The 19568-nt window shown below is 42.3% G+C and overlaps 1 protein-coding gene across 4 annotated transcripts in view; it reads left to right on the forward strand.

Moving 5' to 3' along the window:
- The window catches only part of sap30bp (SAP30 binding protein), a 48095-nt gene that overhangs the window by 16141 nt on the left and 12386 nt on the right, over nucleotides 1-19568 (forward strand). For all 4 annotated transcript variants that reach the window (XM_071409810.1, XM_071409811.1, XM_071409812.1 and 1 more), the window contains exons 3-4: nucleotides 68-112; nucleotides 6861-6903. In XM_071409810.1, coding sequence (XP_071265911.1) covers nucleotides 68-112; nucleotides 6861-6903 — 88 coding nt within the window. The remainder of the gene's footprint in view (nucleotides 1-67; nucleotides 113-6860; nucleotides 6904-19568) is intronic.

The following is a 19568-nucleotide window of genomic DNA, read 5'->3' on the forward strand; positions in this document are numbered from 1 at the left end:
CAGCGGTGCACGTATGAGTGTGTGTGGTCGCTCGGGATGTTAACCATTTGCATTCTTGTCTTCATAGGACATGGAAGAGTCTGATGAGGGTGGAGACACAGATGATTATAAGGTATTTTAACCCCCCCTGGTTTTGGTATGGTTTGTACTTGTGAAATGTTTGTTAGGGGTTCATGGGACTAACCAATATTGTCTCTGGGGGTGCAAAGAAAGGCAAGGATTTTGTTAAAATGATGGTAGTGCCACTAGGTGGTAGTGTTGAGCTATAATGTTTTGTCTCTATTCACCGATACTTGTATAGAGCGGCATAAACAACATCCATTATTTCAAGTTAAGTATACCTTGGTTGTGCACACTGATGGAAAAACCTTTGCATATAAACGTTGAATTGTAGTTATCATGTTAAATCCGCACCAATAAGAACAAGCTTGATCAAGATGTGGCATTTAAAGGTGCATACCTTTTTGAATAGTGAGGTTCAGATGAGCAGGGTTGTACCCTTAGCCAGCCCCACCCTGATAGTGCAGCAGTCAGTGTTTGAGTTGGAACAGTGATTGATGCAGGTCAGGAGGGCTTGATGCTGCTCAAACAAACAATCATTACAGGGCTTGGGCCACATAATGCCATAGTATCCTGTGTGGGTCTGACAATTTGCAACTCTATGATCAGGCCATAAATGCAATATGTCTGCAGAACTATAGCATTTCACAACATGGGGGGGGGGGGGTCAGGTAGAGAGGTGGAGGACTGGTGAGATGTTGTGTGCATTTGTGTCTGTCAGAGAGGTAGAGTTGCGGTAAACTGATCCAGAACCTGCCAAAAAACGTAATCGGGTGTGTTTTCACTGGCTACTACTACTATACTCCCACTCTTGTGAGTTTGGTTTATATTTTGCTACTGCTGCCCTATACACCAGAGTCCCACTATTTATTATGAGTTATGCCTCGTCAGACACAGCATTGACCCCCACTTTGTCCTAAGAGCTGAACTCGTTATCTATATGCTAATTCTGTTTCGACTGCGTTGAGGTGCAACAGGCCCTTTCCTATGTCTTTTTCTAGTCATATAGAGTTGGTTTAGACGAAGCTCTTACAAAAACTAGCCATCTAGTAGAAAGCTCTCGTGTGAAAGTTAAACATTGCTTACTGGTAATCTAGGGGAGTTAAACGTGTAGCAGTTCTTTCAAATTCGTCTCCAACTCTTTGCCAAACTATTGAGTAATAGCTTGGTTGGTTGCACAGGCATGATTTATCCATCTACTGTTTTCACTTATGACCTGAAAATGCAATGGCTTTGATTAGATTGGATTTCATAATTATTTTTTTCATAGAGAAAGACTTAAAATGCCATATCTGAGTTATAGATGTACTTTTGTGTCATATAACAGTAATAATGGAATGGATTTATAGAGGTGATTCATTTATATAACGTAATGGAGATGTTGGGATACTTTCATTGTGGCCTGCTTTCTTTTGAATGGCTTGGAGTGGGCTTGGGCTAATGCCACAGACGGGAAGAACCATAGAACCAACACGGCCTCTCCTGTTTTTCAGTGAGAACGCGATGGGCGGAGGGGTTGTCACCAAATGTGTCCGTGCCCTGGTTATCACATTTTGGCTCTTGATCGTGTCAGGGACAGAGTGGGGTAAGGGTTGAGAGGAGGGGGTTTGTTTGATTGTGTCTCTTGCCCTCTCTCTACCCCCTTGACCTGTGTTTGGCCCATAGTGAAGACGCAGTAACCCAGAATAATGGCCGTTTGTCCACGCTGTTCTGTTGCTGTAATTCTCTCTCTGGCTGAAAGTATTTTAGTATTTTATTAGGAACCCCATTAACTGCTGCCAAGAGAGCCGCTACTCTCCCTGGGGTCCAACCGGGATCAAGACAACACATCACAACAAAACAATAGTGTACCTACATTACCGTTCAAAAGTTTGGGGTCACTTAGAAATGTCCTTGTTTTTGAAAGAAAAGCAACTTTTTTGTCCATTAAAATAACATCAAATTGATCAGAGTTTTCAGCTGTGCTAACATAATTGCTAAATGTTTTTCTAATGATCAATTAGCCTTTTAAAATGATAAACTTGGATTAGCTAACACAACGTGCCATTGGAACACAGGAGTGATGGTTGCTGATAATGGGCCTCTGTACGCCTATGTAGATATTCCATTAAAAATCAGCCGTTTCCAGCTACAATAGTCATTTACAACATTAACCATGTCTACACTGTATTTCTGATCAATTTGATGTTATTTTAATGGACAAAAAAATTTGCTTTTCTTTCAACAAGAATTTCTAAGCGACCCCAGACTTTTGAACAGTAGTGCAAATATACTGAACAGCAATATAAATTTGAAGTGCATCAATTTCAAAGATTTTACTGAGTTATAGTTCATGTAAGGAAGTCCTAATCTATGGATTTCACATGACTGGGAATACAGATATGCATCTATTGGTCCCAGATACCTAGGATCAGATAACCAGTCAGTATCTGGTGTAACCATCATTAGCCTCATGCATCGCGACACATTTCCTTTGCATAGATCAGGCTGTGGAATGTTGTCCCACTCCTCTTCAATGGCAGTGTGACGTTGCTGGATATTGGCAGAAACTGGAACAAGCTGCTGTATACGTCAGTACAGAGCACCCCAAACATGCTCAATGGGTGACATGTCTGGTGACTATGCAGGCCATGGAAGAACTGGGACATTTTCAGATCCTTCCGACATGGGGCTGTGCATTATGCTGAAACATGAGGTGATGGCAGCAGATGAATGGCACGACAATGGGCCTCAGGATCTCGTCACGGTATCTCTGTGCATTCAAATTGCCATCAATATAATGCAATTGTGTTCGTTGTCTGTAGCTTATGCCTGCCCATACCTTAACCCCACCGCCACCATGGGGCACTCTGTTCACAACATTGACATCAGCAAACCGCTCACCCACACGATGTCATACACGTGATCTGCGGTTGTGTGGCCGTTTGGACATACTGACAAATTCTCTAAAATGACAGAGGCTGCTTATAGTAAAGAAATGAACATTACATTCTCTGGCAACCGCTCTGGTGGACATTCCTGCAGTCAGTATGCTAATTGCACGCTCCCAAAAACTGCACATTTTAAAGACCGAGTGACAGCAGTGGTGTTGCAGAGACAGGCTGCACAACAGAGAGGCAAGAGGCACAGTTATAGTGTTGAGTTGTATCTCCAGTGGTGTTTTTACATGTTGTATTTGTCTAAATCATGAGCTTGTTAAAAAAGGACTAGGACTATATTTCACTGGTCATTGGTACAGTAAAAGTTGAGAAACGATGTACTATAGTGTACTGCCTATGTTATGTGTCAGTAGCATTACTGCTTGTGTAAGTAGTCACAGGACGTTGTGCATTATAGAAATGTACAATGCTCCACCATTACAAATGTACAGTATAAAAGGTACTATATTACAATACATACTATGTAAAAAATGTTGTGTTGTAATATTGTACATTTCTATAATGCATAACATCCCTGTTGTATTGTTTTACACTGAACAAAAATATATAAACTGAACATGTAAAGTGTTGTTCCCATGTTTCATGAGCTGATATACAGTGGGGCAAAAAAGTATTTAGTCAGCCACCAATTGTGCAAGTTCTCCCACTTAAAAAGATGAGAGAGGCCTGTAATTTTCATCATAGGTACACTTCAACTATGACAGACAAAATGAGGGAAAAAAATCCAGAAAATCACATTGTAGGATGTTTTATGAATTTATTTGCAAATTATGGTGGAAAATAAGTATTTGGTCAATAACAAAAGTTTATCTCAATACTTTGTTATATACCCTTTGTTGGCAATGACAGAGGTCAAACGTTTTCTGTAAGTCTTCACAAGGTTTTCACACACTGTTGCTGGTATTTTGGCCCATTCCTCCATGCAGATCTCCTCTAGAGCAGTGATGTTTTGGGGCTGTTTCTGGGCAACACGGACTTTTAACTCCCTCCAAAGATTTTCTATGGGGTTGAGATTTGGAGACTGGCTAGGCCACTCCAGGACCTTGAAATTCTTCTTACGAAGCCACTCCTTCGTTGCCCGGGCGGTGTGTTTGGGATCATTGTCATGCTGAAAGACCCAGCCACGTTTCATCTTCAATGCCCTTGCTGATGGAAGGAGGTTTTCACTCAAAATCTCACGATACATGGCCCCATTCATTCTTTCCTTTACACGGATCAGTCGTCCTGGTCCCTTTGCAGAAAAACAGCCCCAAAGCATGATGTTTCCACCCCCATGCTTCACAGTAGGTATGGTGTTCTTTGGATGCAACTCAGCATTCTTTGTCCTCCAAACACGACGAGTTGAGTTTTTACCAAAAAGTTCTATTTTGGTTTCATCTGACCATATGACATTCTCCCAATCTTCTTCTGGATCATCCAAATGCTCTCTAGCAAACTTCAGACGGGCCTGGACATGTACTGGCTTAAGCAGGGGGACACGTCTGGCACTGCAGGATTTGAGTCCCTGGCGGCGTAGTGTGTTACTGATGGTAGGCTTTGTTACTTTGGTCCCAGCTCTCTGCAGGTCATTCACTAGGTCCCCCCGTGTGGTTCTGGGATTTTTGCTCACCGTTCTTGTGATCATTTTGACCCCACGGGGTGAGATCTTGCGTGGAGCCCCAGATCGAGGGAGATTATCAGTGGTCTTGTATGTCTTCCATTTCCTAATAATTGCTCCCACAGTTGATTTCTTCAAACCAAGCTGCTTACCTATTGCAGATTCAGTCTTCCCAGCCTGGTGCAGGTCTACAATTTTGTTTCTGGTGTCCTTTGACAGCTCTTTGGTCATGGTCATAGTGGAGTTTGGGGTGTGACTGTTTGAGGTTGTGGACAGGTGTCTTTTATACTGATAACAAGTTCAAACAGGTGCCATTAATACAGGTAACGAGTGGAGGACAGAGGAGCCTCTTAAAGAAGAAGTTACAGGTCTATGAGAGCCAGAAAACTTGCTTGTTTGTAGGTGACCAAATACTTATTTTCCACCATAATTTGCAAATAAATTCATTAAAAATCCTACAATGTGATTTTCTGGAATTTTTTTTCTCATTTTGTCTGTCATAGTTGAAGTGTACCTATGATGAAAATTACAGGCCTCTCTCATATTTTTAAGTGGGAGAACTTGCACAATTGGTGGCTGACTAAATACTTTTTTGCCCCACTGTAAATTATCCCAGAAATGTTCCATACGCACAAAAAGCTTATTTCTCTAAAATGTTGTGTACACATTTTTTAACATCCCTGTTTCTCCTTTGTCAAGATAATCCATCCACCTGACAGGTGTGGCATATCAAGAAACTGATTAAACAGCATGATCACTACACAGGTGGACCTTGTGCTGGGGACAATAAAAAGCTACTCTAAAATGTGCCCTTTTGTCACACAACACAATGCCACAGATATCAAGTTTTGCGGGAGCGTGCAATTGGCATGCTGACTGCAGGAATGTCCACCAGAGCTGTTGCCGAAGAATTTAATGTTCATTCCTCTACCAGAAGCCACCTCCAACATTTGTTTTAGAGAATTTGGCAGTACGTCCAACCGGCCTCAACCGCAGACAACGTGTAGCCACGCCAGCCCAGGACCTTCACATCCACTTCTTCAACTGCAGGATGTTCTGAGGGTGGGGTGGACTGTGAAGATATACAAAAATTATGCATCTTCACAGTCCACATTGTGCCATGTGTTCTTTTTCTTCTTTTTTCCCCTCTTTACTCAGATTTTACTGTGCTAGCTTGAATTACCTGATGTGGAAGAGTTCAATGTGTTCATGGCTCTGTGTACTGAACAAAAATATAAACGCAACATGCAACAATTTCAAAGATTTTACTGAGTTACAGTTCATATAAGGAAATCCGTCAAATTAAATAAATTAAGAGAAATATGCTTTTTGTGCGTATGTAACATTTTTGGGGGATTTTTTTTATTTCAGCTCATGAAACATGGGACCAACACACTTTACGTGTTGCGTTTTATATTTTTGTTCAGTGTAGTATTGTGATTTCCCGAGCCTCTGTTCTGTACTTTGGGACCGAAGAGAACTCTAATGGCATGTCTTGTGGTGTAAGTATGGGTGTCTGAGCTGTGTGAACAGACAGTTCAAATGCATCAATACCTCTCACAATAAGGAGTCGTGAGGCTGTCAATCTGTTACAGTGAAATGGAAATTCATTCAGTGGTTCAAAAGAACCTCTGGTAAGCCATGTCTGCACTGTATCCTTCCTCCCCTTCCTCGCTCCTCCCATTGTTCTACTTAGTTTGGCCCTCTGCCCTCTTCAAGACAATTCTTGGATGTGTCCATGCAGTTGCTAGGTGACTGGGTGGCAGTGTGTGTGTGTGTTCCATTGCCAGTGAATAGGAGCACTGTTTCTGTGGCTGAACCTGTGTTATGCCCACAGTTCTGGCGAGGACAGGCCATATTTTCTAAGCAGCTCACATCACCCCACCTCCTGCCAAGCCCCTGCTTTCACAAGATTGTCCTGAAACTCCTGTAGCCACATGTTTGCCATGATACCATGAAGGCAATCTTATGCCAAACGACTGTTTTTTATATAAATTTCCCCCAAAAAATAAATCAGTTTAAATAATCAGGAAACCTCATTCAGTTTTAGCCTACCTGTCACATCACCATGGCTGACAAACTAATATCTTATTGCAGACCATTCCGCTGCTATTACCCTATTCTAATAGTTAACTGTTAACGAGTGGTATAATTGGGGTAATTATGTTATGCTGCCTGGCCATATTGACCCTCACATCCAGGACCGTGCATGGTTCTTTGACTGACGTTCAACCCCCCCCCTTCTCTGTGTTCTCTCTTTTCAGGACATCCCAGAAGCAGAGAGGAAGGACCCCAATGAGTTGGTCGGTGAGTACACAAACAGAAAAACGTGTTTCAGACACAATACAAACTTGGTGTGAAATTTGTAGATTGCGACCATCAGCCGTTATATGCTCAGACTGTTACATTTATAATGCTGCGATCTAAATCATGGCTACTCAACTCTTAGCCTATGAGGTCCAGAGCCTGCTGGTTTTATGTTTTACCTGATAATTAATTGCACACACCTGGTGTCCCAGGTCTAAATCGGTCCCTAATTAGAGGGGAACAATGAAAACGTGCAGTGGAACTGGCTTCGAGGTATAGAGTTGCATTTGAGGGGTGTAAATAATGATTAACTGCTATAGATAGCTAGTAGTACTAGGGTTGGTCGAATTCCACCTATGTCCATTCGTGATTATGTACCCATAAAGCGTTGACATACCAGGGGTACTCAACCTGGGGTCTGCGACCAACCGAAACAGAATTGCCTGCTCAGAGACGCACACGATTTAACTTCACTAAAATGTACACTGTTTTTCCTGGCTTTAAACCTGATACAATCTTCTATCAATTTTGGAAATTAGGATTGAATCAACATAAAAGCCCCTTTCAGTGCAAAACCCCCCCAAATCTAACTCCGACTGAGTTGATGATTGTGTTGTAGGCTTAGGAGCGCATCGGAGAAGCTTTGTTCTATTTCAAGGGCAGGAGCGGCTTTTCTTCCATCACCCATGATCGAAGAGTAGCCTAGATATGCATTTTAGATCAGAGCAGAGCCGCTTGTAGACGCATGTGTACATTTGTTGATATTCTTTGGTAGTTAGTTACTAGCCCAGTTCTAACTAATTTCTGGTCAGAAATTAGGGAGTGTTTGATTGACCACAACTAGAAACGTTTGTTATCTTTGACAAGCGAGTCAGAGCTTTTTTTTGTCTTTACTGTGTCTCAGCTCCCATTTTATAAAGGGAATAACAAATACCCTGTTGAAACTGGAGTAAACGTTGAAGTGATATTGATGAAAAAGACGCACCTGTTTCAGTAGCTTAAGTCGTGGCTCAAATGGTGCTTGCAGCCCTTAATTTAGCAAATTAGTAGGCCATATCAACTACAAACATTTCTGTAATCAGCGCTTTCTTTTCCAGCTGTTAACTAGGATGACGTGCCAGAGCTCTTTATGGCCGTCGCAAATCTGTGAAAGATGCATATCCCTCTTACTAACAATAAATTATTGATGCGTTACTCGGAACCCAAACCCGCGTGCGCCATCGTGCATACATTTATTTTGTCCCCCCACACCAAACGCGATCACCACACGCAGGTTAAAATATCAAAACAAACTCTGAACCAATTATATTAATTTGGGGACTGGTCGAAAAGCATTAAACATTTTATGGCAATTTAGCTAGTTAGCTTGCACTTATTTGTCCTATTTAGCTAGCTTGTTGTTGCTAGCTAATTTGTTCTGAGATATAAACATTGAGTTGTTATTTTACCTGAAATGTACAAGGTCCTCTACTCCGCCAATTAATCCACACATAAAACGGTCAACCGAATCGTTTATAGTCATCTCTCTTCCTTCCAGGCCTTTTCTTCTCTTGACTGTATATTGCGATTGGCAACTTTCATAAATTAGGTGCATTACCGCCACTGACCTCGTTTGTCTTTCAGTCACCCACGTGGGTATAACCAATGAGGAGATGGCACGTGAGTACCTGCTTCTATAAACCAATGAGGAAATGGGAGAGGCAGGACTTGCAGCGCGATCTGCGTCAGAAATATAACTGATTTCTATTTTAGCCCTTGGCAAGGCAGACGCTCGTTGGCACGCGAGCAGTGTGGGTGCAATAATTGAATAACATAGATTCCTACATTTATTTTGCAACACTCGCGCACGCGACGTGAGCGGTGTAGTCAGCCTGTTAGGTAGGCCTATCTGTAAAAATAAAAAAAATAAAAAATGTATGATGATAATGATGATTATCGGGACCTGTTGCAATAAGGCACGAGAACCTGAGGATTATCGTGTGATAACTCCCGACTAAAGGGCAGTCCATACCAAGGACGATAACTATAACGCAAAAAAAAAAAAATCAAGTGAACATTAGCGTTCACACTACAACAATAACTACAAAAAGAGTGGAGAACGGTAACGAGAGATATAGTTTGGAGCGTTTTTTTGTCCCTCTGACAATCAATCAAATACGCGTTGATATTGAAGCGTTCTTGGTTCCAAGTGCCCGATGCTCCTCCGAGGGTTGGAAGCGCATGTTAAGCTTTCCTGAGTAATTGGGCATGTCAGAGCATATTGGTGACCACATTAATTATAGGACGACTGGGGAGAATGATGATCCGTAACAAACAGTGCCTGAGAAGGCTGTATTTTCTGATGGCCTGTCAGTTAACGCCAACACATCCTGTGCGCCACTGCTAATGTGCCTTTCTAGACCTTGTAAACTGTTGATAAAATACCCATTACGGCTCCAACTGGTTACCTAATCAGGCCTTGGCTAGATTATTATTCTTTCGTAAAGAAACATGCATTCAAAACGCAAGGCTTTTTAGCGGTTATTGAAATGGCATTCACTGCAGTTTACCGCCTAGAATAGAATGCTTTACTCATCAGAAGAAAAATGATTGCATTGTGTTATAGTCTAGGTATTGATGATTTTCTCGTCCCTAAAAAGCTTAATCAATTATGGGGGTTATTCAAGTTAACGTATATCACCAGAGTTTAAAGCCCTAGAAAATAATTGTGTAGGCTACTCACTTGATAATAATACTTTCATCATTGCACTGTGTTGTTGTAGCCTAGGTAGAATAATGTTCTTGTCTAAAACATAGGCCTAATTAGTAGTGGACCTTTACGTGTCCAGGACTGTAGAGCGCAGCCTGGAGTGCACAGATCTGCCATTTCATAACTTTTTTAAATTTATTGCACAATATATATTTTTTTGCTAATGAATGGCCTAATATGTAGCTTCTTACGCAAGCCTGGCTGCTATTCCTCTTCACGTGAAATCCCAGGAAAAACTATAAGCTACAAAAGTTAAAGGAAATGTATTCTTCGCATTTTTTTTACTAGACCTAACCCAGTGGGTTATTATGGCCAGCTGGTCATAATTCTGACCACTATATTATGTGCTAAATTATGTAGCCTACTGGTCATAGTTAGGACCTCATCATAACCTGGTAATGACCACCTGACTACTGTAAAAAGTATTGGATATTGAAAACATCAAGTTGGATATTGAAAACATTGTTCATTACATTTCTATTTGTTTCCATTGTCACCAATTCAAGTTTAAATCTGCAACATATTAATACATTTAAAATAAATAAAGCAACAGCATAAAACAAATCTGCATCACCATTTTTTCCAAATTTGCACACAGTAATTGTTTCATTCACCCACAGACATTACATGCACGAACACTGGGACACATAGTACATAAAGGCAGATTTGTTTTATTTTATTCATAAGAGTTGTGTGACCGGTCAGATTTGCAGTGAAGAGAATTAGTGCATTACAAATGTATCAATTTGAGATGTTAAAAGAACTTGAAAACGACATTCCTGAATAAACTTTGTGGACCCAGCTGGCTAAAAACATGTCCAAAGTATTTCCATGGTATTACTAGCGTAGAGATGTCTTCAAAAAAGAGCAATTTACTCCTTACATACTTTGTGAATCCAGGCTGTATAATAACCGGCTGTGATTGGGAGTCCCATAGGGCGGCGCACAATTGCCCCAGCGTCGTCCGGTTTGGCCGTCGTTGTAAATAAGAATTTGTTCTTAACTGACTTGCCTAGTTAAATAAAAGATGCATTTAAAAAAATATGTTCCCCCAACAAAGGTAACTGCAAAAATTAAAGTGTGTGTAAAGAGGCATTAAAGAGACATATCATTCCTGCAACACCCATTTTTAGAAATGGGTGTAATTGGCAAATCTCTTCCTCTTCTCTGCAACTGCACACGTGTCTGAGTGAGCAACAGGGAGAAAAATGGGAGAAACTTTACTTGACTCACCAAGGGAGGTGTCTTCTGAATCAGGACAAGGGTTTTGTACCTGAAAAGAAAAGGCGAGTTAAAATAGGGTTTTATTTGCTTTACAAACTTACTTTTAGAAGCAGTGCTATTTCAATTGGATTTACTTACACTAAACTTAGAAAAAGGGGTTCTTCGGCTGTCCCCATAGAATTATATTGGGTTCCAGGTAGAACCCTCTGTGGAAAGGGTGCTACATGGAAACCAAAGGAATTCTACATGGAACCAAAATGGCTTCTTCAAAAGGTTCTCCTATGGGGACAGACGATGAACCCTTTTAGGTTCTAGATAGGAAAAAAAGTGCTATGAGTAAGATCAGGCAATCAAGGGCAGCTGAATAGCATGTCTCTTGGGGAATCCAGTTGCAGAGAAAAAACATCAATGATCATCAGCATAGCTAGTACAAACCTACCTCTTACAAAGCTGGCTAGTAGGAATCAATACACATTGAGTATCAAACAGAAGAAAAAAATACATTTTGCACAACTTGACTATGGATTTAAGGAATGGTGGTGTTGCTCTCTCCTTTCCCTGGGATCTGGCAGAATGGGTAACTGAGTGGGTGGACAAGCACTGCTGTAGAGACCATGCATCAGGTCATTGACATGTTTCAGGAACTGTAGAGACATAGACAAATCATGATAAACCATGACTAAATTAGACTTAGCCTATCATTGACTTTCCCTTCAGCAATCTGGCAGGCAGACATACGGAGAGGGAGATAGATAGAGAAAAACATAGGCTATTTACATTTCTTAGTCAGCTGACTGAATAACTTCTGTACTTCTTCCCTTTGTTCACACGTCCATCCTTCCATCCAAGCTAGAAGATTCCTGCAAAAAAAGAGAATCACATTGAACAAGGCAGTTAAAAGTTGTAACTTAAGGAGTGTTGAGGGGGAGCAGGATTAGGCTAAATGTATCTTATTGTCAAAATACACAAATACAAGGGTCCCTGATGAATCAAGAAAATCTTCACAACCATATTGGGGGTACACATTTCAAGAATTAGGCTAGTGTAAAATGTTACACACACACACACACACTTCCTATACAGTGCATTCGGAAAGTATTCAGACCCCTTCCCCTTTTCTACATTTTGTTATATTACATCCTTATTCTAAAATTGATTAAATAAATGTTTTTCCTCATCAATCTACACACAATAACCCATAATGACAAAGCAAAAACAGGTTTTTAAAAATGTTTGCTAATTAAAAAAGAAAAACATGTAAATAAGGTATAACTAGACCCTTTGCTACAAGACTCAAAATTGAGCTCCGGTGCATCCTGTTTCCATTGGTCATCATTGATGTTTTTACAACTTGATTGGAGTCCTGCACCTCAGATTGCATCCCAAATGTTTCACAGAGTTCAAGTAACAGACACATCTCAGAACAACTGTTCAGTAGAGAATGTGTGAATCCGGCCTTCGTGGTTGAATTGCTGCAAAGAAACCACTACTAAAGGACACCAATTAGAAGTGACTTGCTTCAGCCAAGAAACACGAGCAATGGACATTAGACCGGTGGAAATCTGTCCTTTGGTCTGATGAGTCCAAATTTTAGATGTTTGGTTCCAACCGCGGTGTGGGTGAACGGATGATCTCTGCATGTGTGATTCCCACCATGAAGCATGGAGGAGGTGGTGTGGGAGGTGCTTTGCTGGTGACACTATCAGTGATTTATTTAGAATTCAAGGCACACTTAACCAGCATGTCTACCACAGGATTCTGTAGCGATACGCCATCCCATCTGGTTTGCGCTTAGTGGGACTATCATTTATTTTTCAACAGGACAAGAACCCAAAACATACCTCCAGGCTGTGTAAGGGCTATTTGACCAAGGAGAGTGATGGAGTGCTGAATCAGATGACCTGGATATTTCCGGCGCCGAAAAGAGATGGCTGCCTCGCTTCGTGTTCCTTGGAAAATATGCAGTATTTTGTTTTTTTACGTGTTATTTCTTACATCGGTACCCCGGGTAATCTTAGGTTTCATTACATACAGTCGGGAGGAACTACTGAACATACGATTAACGTCAACTCATCATCGTTCCTACCAGGAATATGACTTTCCCGAAACGGATCCAGTGTTTTGCCTTCCACACAATACAATGGATCTGATCCCAGCCGGCGACCCTGTGCGACGCCGAAAAAGGGGAAAACGTGGCGGTCTCGTGGTCAGGCTTCGGAGACGGGCACATCGCGCTCCACTCCCTAGCATACTACTCGCCAATGTCCAGTCTCTTGACAATAAGGTTGATGAAATCCGAGCACGGGTAGCATTCCAGAGAGACATCAGGGATTGCAACGTGCTCTGCTTCACGGAAACATGGCTAACTCAAGGGACGCTAACGGAGTCGGTGCAGCCAGCTGGTTTCTTCATGCATCGCGCCGACAGAAACAAACATCTTTCCGGTAAGAAGAGGGGCGGGGGGGTATGCCTTATGATTAACGAGAAGTGGTGTGATCATCATAACAACACACAAGAACTCAAGTCGTTCTGTTCACCTGATCTAGAACTCCTCACAATCAAATGTCGACCGCATTATCTACCAAGGGAATTCTCGTCAATCATAATCACAGCCGTATACATTCCCCCCCAAGCAGACACATCGATGGCCCTGAACGAACTTTATCTGACTCTTTGTAAACTGGAAACTACACACCCTGAGGCTGCATTCATCGTAGCTGGGGATTTTAACAAGGCTAATCTAAAAACAAAACTCCCTAAATTCTATCAGCATATCGATTGTGCTACCAGGGCTGGAAAAACACTAGACCATTGTTATACTAATTTCCGCGACGCTTATAAGGCCCTCCCCCGCACCCCTTTCGGAAAAGCTGACCACGACTCCATTTTGTTGATTCCAGCCTACAAACAAAAACTCAAACAACAAGCTCCCGCGCTCAGGTCTGTTCAACGCTGGTCCGACCAATCTGAATCCACGCTTCAAGACTGCTTCGATCACGCGGATTGGAATATGTTCCGCATCGCGTCCAACAACAATATTGACGAATATGCTGATTCGGTGAGCGAGTTCATTAGGAAGTGCATTGACGATGTCGTACCCACAGCAACGATAAAAACATTCCCAAACCAGAAACCGTGGATTGACGGCAGCATTCGCGTGAAACTGAAAGCGCGAACCACTGCTTTTAACCAGGGCAAGGTGACCGGAAGCATGACCGAATACAAACAGTGTAGCTATTCTCTCCGCAAGGCAATCAAACAGGCTAAGTCCCAGTACAGAGACAAAATCGAGTCGCAATTCAACAGCTCAGACACAAGAGGTATGTGGCAGGGTCTACAGTCAATCACGGATTACAAAAAGAAAACCAGCCCCGTCGAGGACCAGGATGTCTTGCTCCCAGACAGGCTAAACAACTTTTTTGCCCGCTTTGAGGACAATACAGTGCCACTGACACGGCCCCCTACCAAAACCTGCGGGCTCTCCTTCACTGCAGCCGAGGTGAGTAAAACATTTAAACGTGTTAACCCTCGCAAGGCTGCAGGCCCAGACGGCATTCCCAGCCGCGTCCTCAGAGCATGCGCAGACCAGCTGGCTGGTGTGTTTACGGACATATTCAATCAATCCTTATCCCAGTCTGCTGTTCCCACATGCTTCAAGAGGGCCACCATTGTTCCTGTTCCCAAGAAAGCTAAGGTAACTGAGCTAAACGACTACCGCCCCGTAGCACTCACTTCCGTCATCATGAAGTGCTTTGAGAGACTAGTCAAGGACCATATCACCTCCACCCTACCGGACACCCTAGACCCACTCCAATTTGCTTACCGACCCAATAGGTCCACAGACGACGCAATCGCAACCACACTGCACACTGCCCTAACCCATCTGGACAAGAGGAATACCCATGTGAGAATGCTGTTCATCGATTACAGCTCAGCATTTAACACCATAGTACCCTCCAAACTCGTCATCAAGCTCGAGACCCTGGGTCTCGACCCCGCCCTGTGCAACTGGGTCCTGGACTTCCTGACGGGCCGCCCCCAGGTGGTGAGGGTAGGTAACAACATCTCCACCCCGCTGATCCTCAACACTGGGGCCCCACAAGGGTGCGTTCTGAGCCCTCTCCTGTACTCCCTGTTCACCCACGACTGCGTGGCCATGCACGCCTCCAACTCAATCATCAAGTTTGCGGATGACACTACAGTGGTAGGCTTGATCACCAACAACGACGAGACGGCCTACAGGGAGGAGGTGAGGGCCCTCGGAGTGTGGTGTCAGGAAAATAACCTCATACTCAACGTCAACAAAACAAAGGAGATGATTGTGGACTTCAGGAAACAGCAGAGGGAGCACCCCCCTATCCACATCGACGGGTCAGTAGTGGAGAAGGTGGAAAGTTTTAAGTTCCTTGGTGTACACATCACGGACAAACTGAACTGGTCCACCCACACAGACAGCGTTGTGAAGAAGGCGCAGCAGCGCCTCTTCAACCTCAGGAGGCTGAAGAAATTCGGCTTGTCACCAAAAGCACTCACAAACTTCTACAGATGCACAATCGAGAGCATCCTGTCGGGCTGTATCACCGCCTGGTACGGCAACTGCTCCGCCCACAACCGTAAGGCTCTCCAGAGGGTAGTGAGGTCTGCAGAACGCATCACCAGGGGCAAACTACCTGCCCTCCAGGACACCTACACCACCCGATGTCACAGGAAGGCCATAAAGATCATCAAGGACAACAACCACCCAAGCCACTGCCTGTTCACCCCGCTATCATCCAGAAGGCGAGGTCAGTACAGGTGCATCAAAGCAGGGACCGAGAGACTGAAAAACAGCTTCTATCTCAAGGCCATCAGACTGTTAAACAGCCACCACTAACATTTAGCGGCCGCTGCCAACATACTGACCCAACTCCAGCCACTTTAAAAATGGGAATTGATGGAAATTATGTAAAAATGTACCACTAGCCACTTTAAGCAATGCCACTTAATACAATGTTTACATACCCTACATTACCCATCTCATATGTATATATACTGTACTCTATATCATCTACTGCATCTTGCCATCTTTATGCAATACATGTACCACTAGCCACTTTAAACTATGCCACTTATGTTTACATACCCTACAGTACTCATCTCATATGTATATACCGTACTCTATACCATCTACTGCATCTGCCATGCCGTTCTGTACCACCACTCATTCATATATCTTTATGTACATATTCTTTATCCCTTTACACTTGTGTGTGTGTGTGTAAGGTAGTAGTGTGGAATTGTTAGGTTAGATTACTGTTGGTTATTACTGCATTGTCGGAACTAGAAGCACAAGCATTTCGCTACACTCACATTAACATCTGCTAGCCATGTGTATGTGACTAATAAAATTTGATTTGATTTGATTTGGCCTCCAAAATCACCCAACCTCAACCCAATTGAGATGGTTTGGGATGAGTTGCACTGCAGAGTGAGGAAAAGCGGCCAACAAGTGCTAAGCATACGTGGGAACTACTTCAAGACTGTTGGAGAAGCATTTCAGGTGAAATTGGTTGAGAGAATGGCAAACGTGTGCAAAGCTGTCAAGGCAAAGGGTGGCTTCTTTGAAGAATCTCAAATATAAGATATATTTGGATTCGTTGAACACTTTTTTTGGTTACTACATGATTCCATATGTGTTATGTCATAGTTTTGATGTTTTCACTATTATTCTACAATGTAGAAAATAGTTAAAATAAAGAAAAACCATGGAGTGACTAGGTGTGTCAACTTTTGACTGGTACTGTATGTAAATGTGATATTACATTTTTTAATAGTCGCAAACGTTTCAGAAAACCAGTTTTTGCTTTGTCATTATGGGTATTGTGTGTAGATTGATGAGGGGGGGGAACTATTTAATCAATTTCAGATTAAGGCTGTAACGAAATGTGGAAAAAGTTAACGGGGCTGAATACTCTGAAGGCACTGTATGTGTATTTATCAACCATCTCACTCACACTCAGTTAGCATGACACAATGTTGACATGACAATGTTTTCTAAAGTTAGTGTGAACATCTCGCTCACACACACACATTTACTGTCATTAACTAAACATATATGAAAATGTCAAAACGTTCGCTAGCGACAACTGGTAAAAATGAAAATGTTCCAATTTCCGTGTCGATGGAGGATAAGCCAGAAAGCTAAAGTTAGCTAGCTAAAATTAGCCAGCTAGCTAAACTTTCCTTGACGTTCTTCTCTCCAACAAACTGCCACGTTAACTTGCAAAATCAAAACAAGTATGCAGGAGAACAGGGACTACCACTTAGCAGTCATCTTTTTGTGTACATTTCGAGAAACTATCGTTTCCCAGCGGTGGTGTTGTGTAGCCTACCAGGCGCTTTGTTCCAAACGTGCCGTATGGAATGTTGACGCAAGAGCAAGCAGGAAACCTGCCCGCGGACATCTATTGCTGCGAGACTGATTCCAATCCAAATTTTAGCTGGAACTGATATGCCTACCTCCTTATTTAGCTACTGAAATTAAAATAAATGTACTGCACGCATTATGTTAATTGCTTAAAAGCTTTAAGGGATAATATAATTGTCATTCTCAGGTGCAATGATTTTGTACTAATTATTGATGGATAAAAAAAAAAAATCTAATCAAGTTTTATTGGTCACATACACATGGTTAGCAGATGTTAATGCAATTGTAGCGAAATGCTTGTGCTTCTAGTTCTGACGGTGCAGTAATATCTAGTAATCTATCTAGTAATCTCTATCTAGTAATCTAACAAGTAATCTAACGATTTCACAACAACTACCTTATACACACAAGTGTAAAGGAATGAATAAGAATATGTACATATGGATGAGCGATGGCCGAACGGCATAGGCAAGATGCAGTAGATGGTATATACAGTATATACAGTATATACATATGAGATGAGTAATGTAGGGTATGTAAACATTATATAAAGTGGCATTGTTTAAAGTGACTAGTGATACATTTATTACATACAATCTTTTATTATTAAGTGGCAAGAGATGAGTCAGTATGTTGGCAGCAGCCACTCAATGTTAGTGATGGCTGTTTAACAGTCTGATGGCCTTGAGATAGAAGCTGTTTTTCAGTCTCTCGGTCCCTGCTTTGATGCACCTGTACTGACCTCGCCTTGTGTGTGTGTGTGTGTGTGTGTGTGTGTGTGTGTGTGTGTGTGTGTGTGTGTGTGTGTGTGTGTGTGTGTGTGTGTGTGTGTGTGTGTGTGTGTGTGTGTGTGTGTGTGTGTGTGTGTGTGTGTGTGTGTGTGTGTGTGTGTGTGTTCGTTCGTTCGGAGCCAGGCAGGATATGAGTGTAACAAAAGCAGCAGCAGGACGACAGGAGAGAACAGGGAGTGGCCCTGGCTGATACACACTGCCCTACAGTTTTAGGCCATAAAACAGTAGTATGTACCCATCATACCTTCACTTCCTCTACTGTGTATACTAGAGCCTGCTAATGCCAAAATAGAATGTCATACATGCTCTGTACAACCCCACCCCTTCTCCACATTACTCCAACAAAACAGACTGGGAAATTGACAAAAGCTTTTTGAAAAACACAGCCACTGTCCAGTGTCTTAACTGTGACTCATCATCATGGCCTGAGACTGTCACTGTACATTCCATCCCTGGGCCCATTCTGTTCCACTGGGTTGGCTTCTGTTAGGAGGAAATGTCACAGAGTTCTGGTCTAAAGGTCTCACGCAGTGCCCGGCCAGCAAGCAGCATGAAGATGGGCTTTGTCTGTTTAATGGTGGGAGTTGAATTGTCTGGCTGGCTGTTGAATGAGCCTTGAGCTCTGTCGGCTTCCGCTCTGGTCGTCTGGCAGTGACCGCCACGTCTCACTGCCTTTCTCAATGCCGGTCTGTCTCACTGTCTGCCTGCCTGCCTTTCAATGTCAATGTTTGCAGCTTCTCTGTGTGTATATGCTGAATATAGACTACACTCTGGACTAGCCCATGCAGTTGCCATATTATTGCTTTACAAACTTTGAACATCTTCCAAAACAAATATGTGTTCATATTAACACAAGGTTGCTTTAATTTTCCAAAGAAAATACTCTTATCTTGCTATATCAAATCCCTGTTCAAGCTACTGTTAGTCAGAAGTAGCTTAAGGCAGGCCTAGTCAGAGGTGATCATGCAGGGCAGGGCCTCTTGTGGTTTAGAGGGAGCTGTGATTTCAGACTAGGGTTGAATATTTTCCTGGTATTTTACAAATGTTCCATAATTAATCACTTTTCTCCTGTGTAACCTGGTATTTCCTGCCAAAACAAAAAGTGTCATTCAAAAGCATAATAAAGCATATAGATACATTAGAGCTTTGATCGAAAAATCAAGCCTGATGCTACCTGAACCTTATGAGCCCTACATTAGACATTTAATGAGCACTACATTAGACATTTAATGAGCTCTACATTAGACATTTAATGAGCCCTACATTAGACATTTAATGAGCCCTACATTAGACATTTAATGAGCCCTACATTAGACATTTAATGAGCCCTACATTAGACATTTAATGAGCCCTACATTAGACATTTAATGAGCACTACGTTAGACATTTTATGAGCCCTACATTAAATACATTGAGCCCTACATTAGACTTTTAATGAGCCCTACATTAAATACATTATGAGCCCTACATTAGACATTTAATGAGCCCTACATTA

This window comes from Salvelinus alpinus, chromosome 7, assembly GCF_045679555.1.
Source record: "Salvelinus alpinus chromosome 7, SLU_Salpinus.1, whole genome shotgun sequence".
Lineage (NCBI taxonomy): Eukaryota > Metazoa > Chordata > Actinopteri > Salmoniformes > Salmonidae > Salvelinus > Salvelinus alpinus.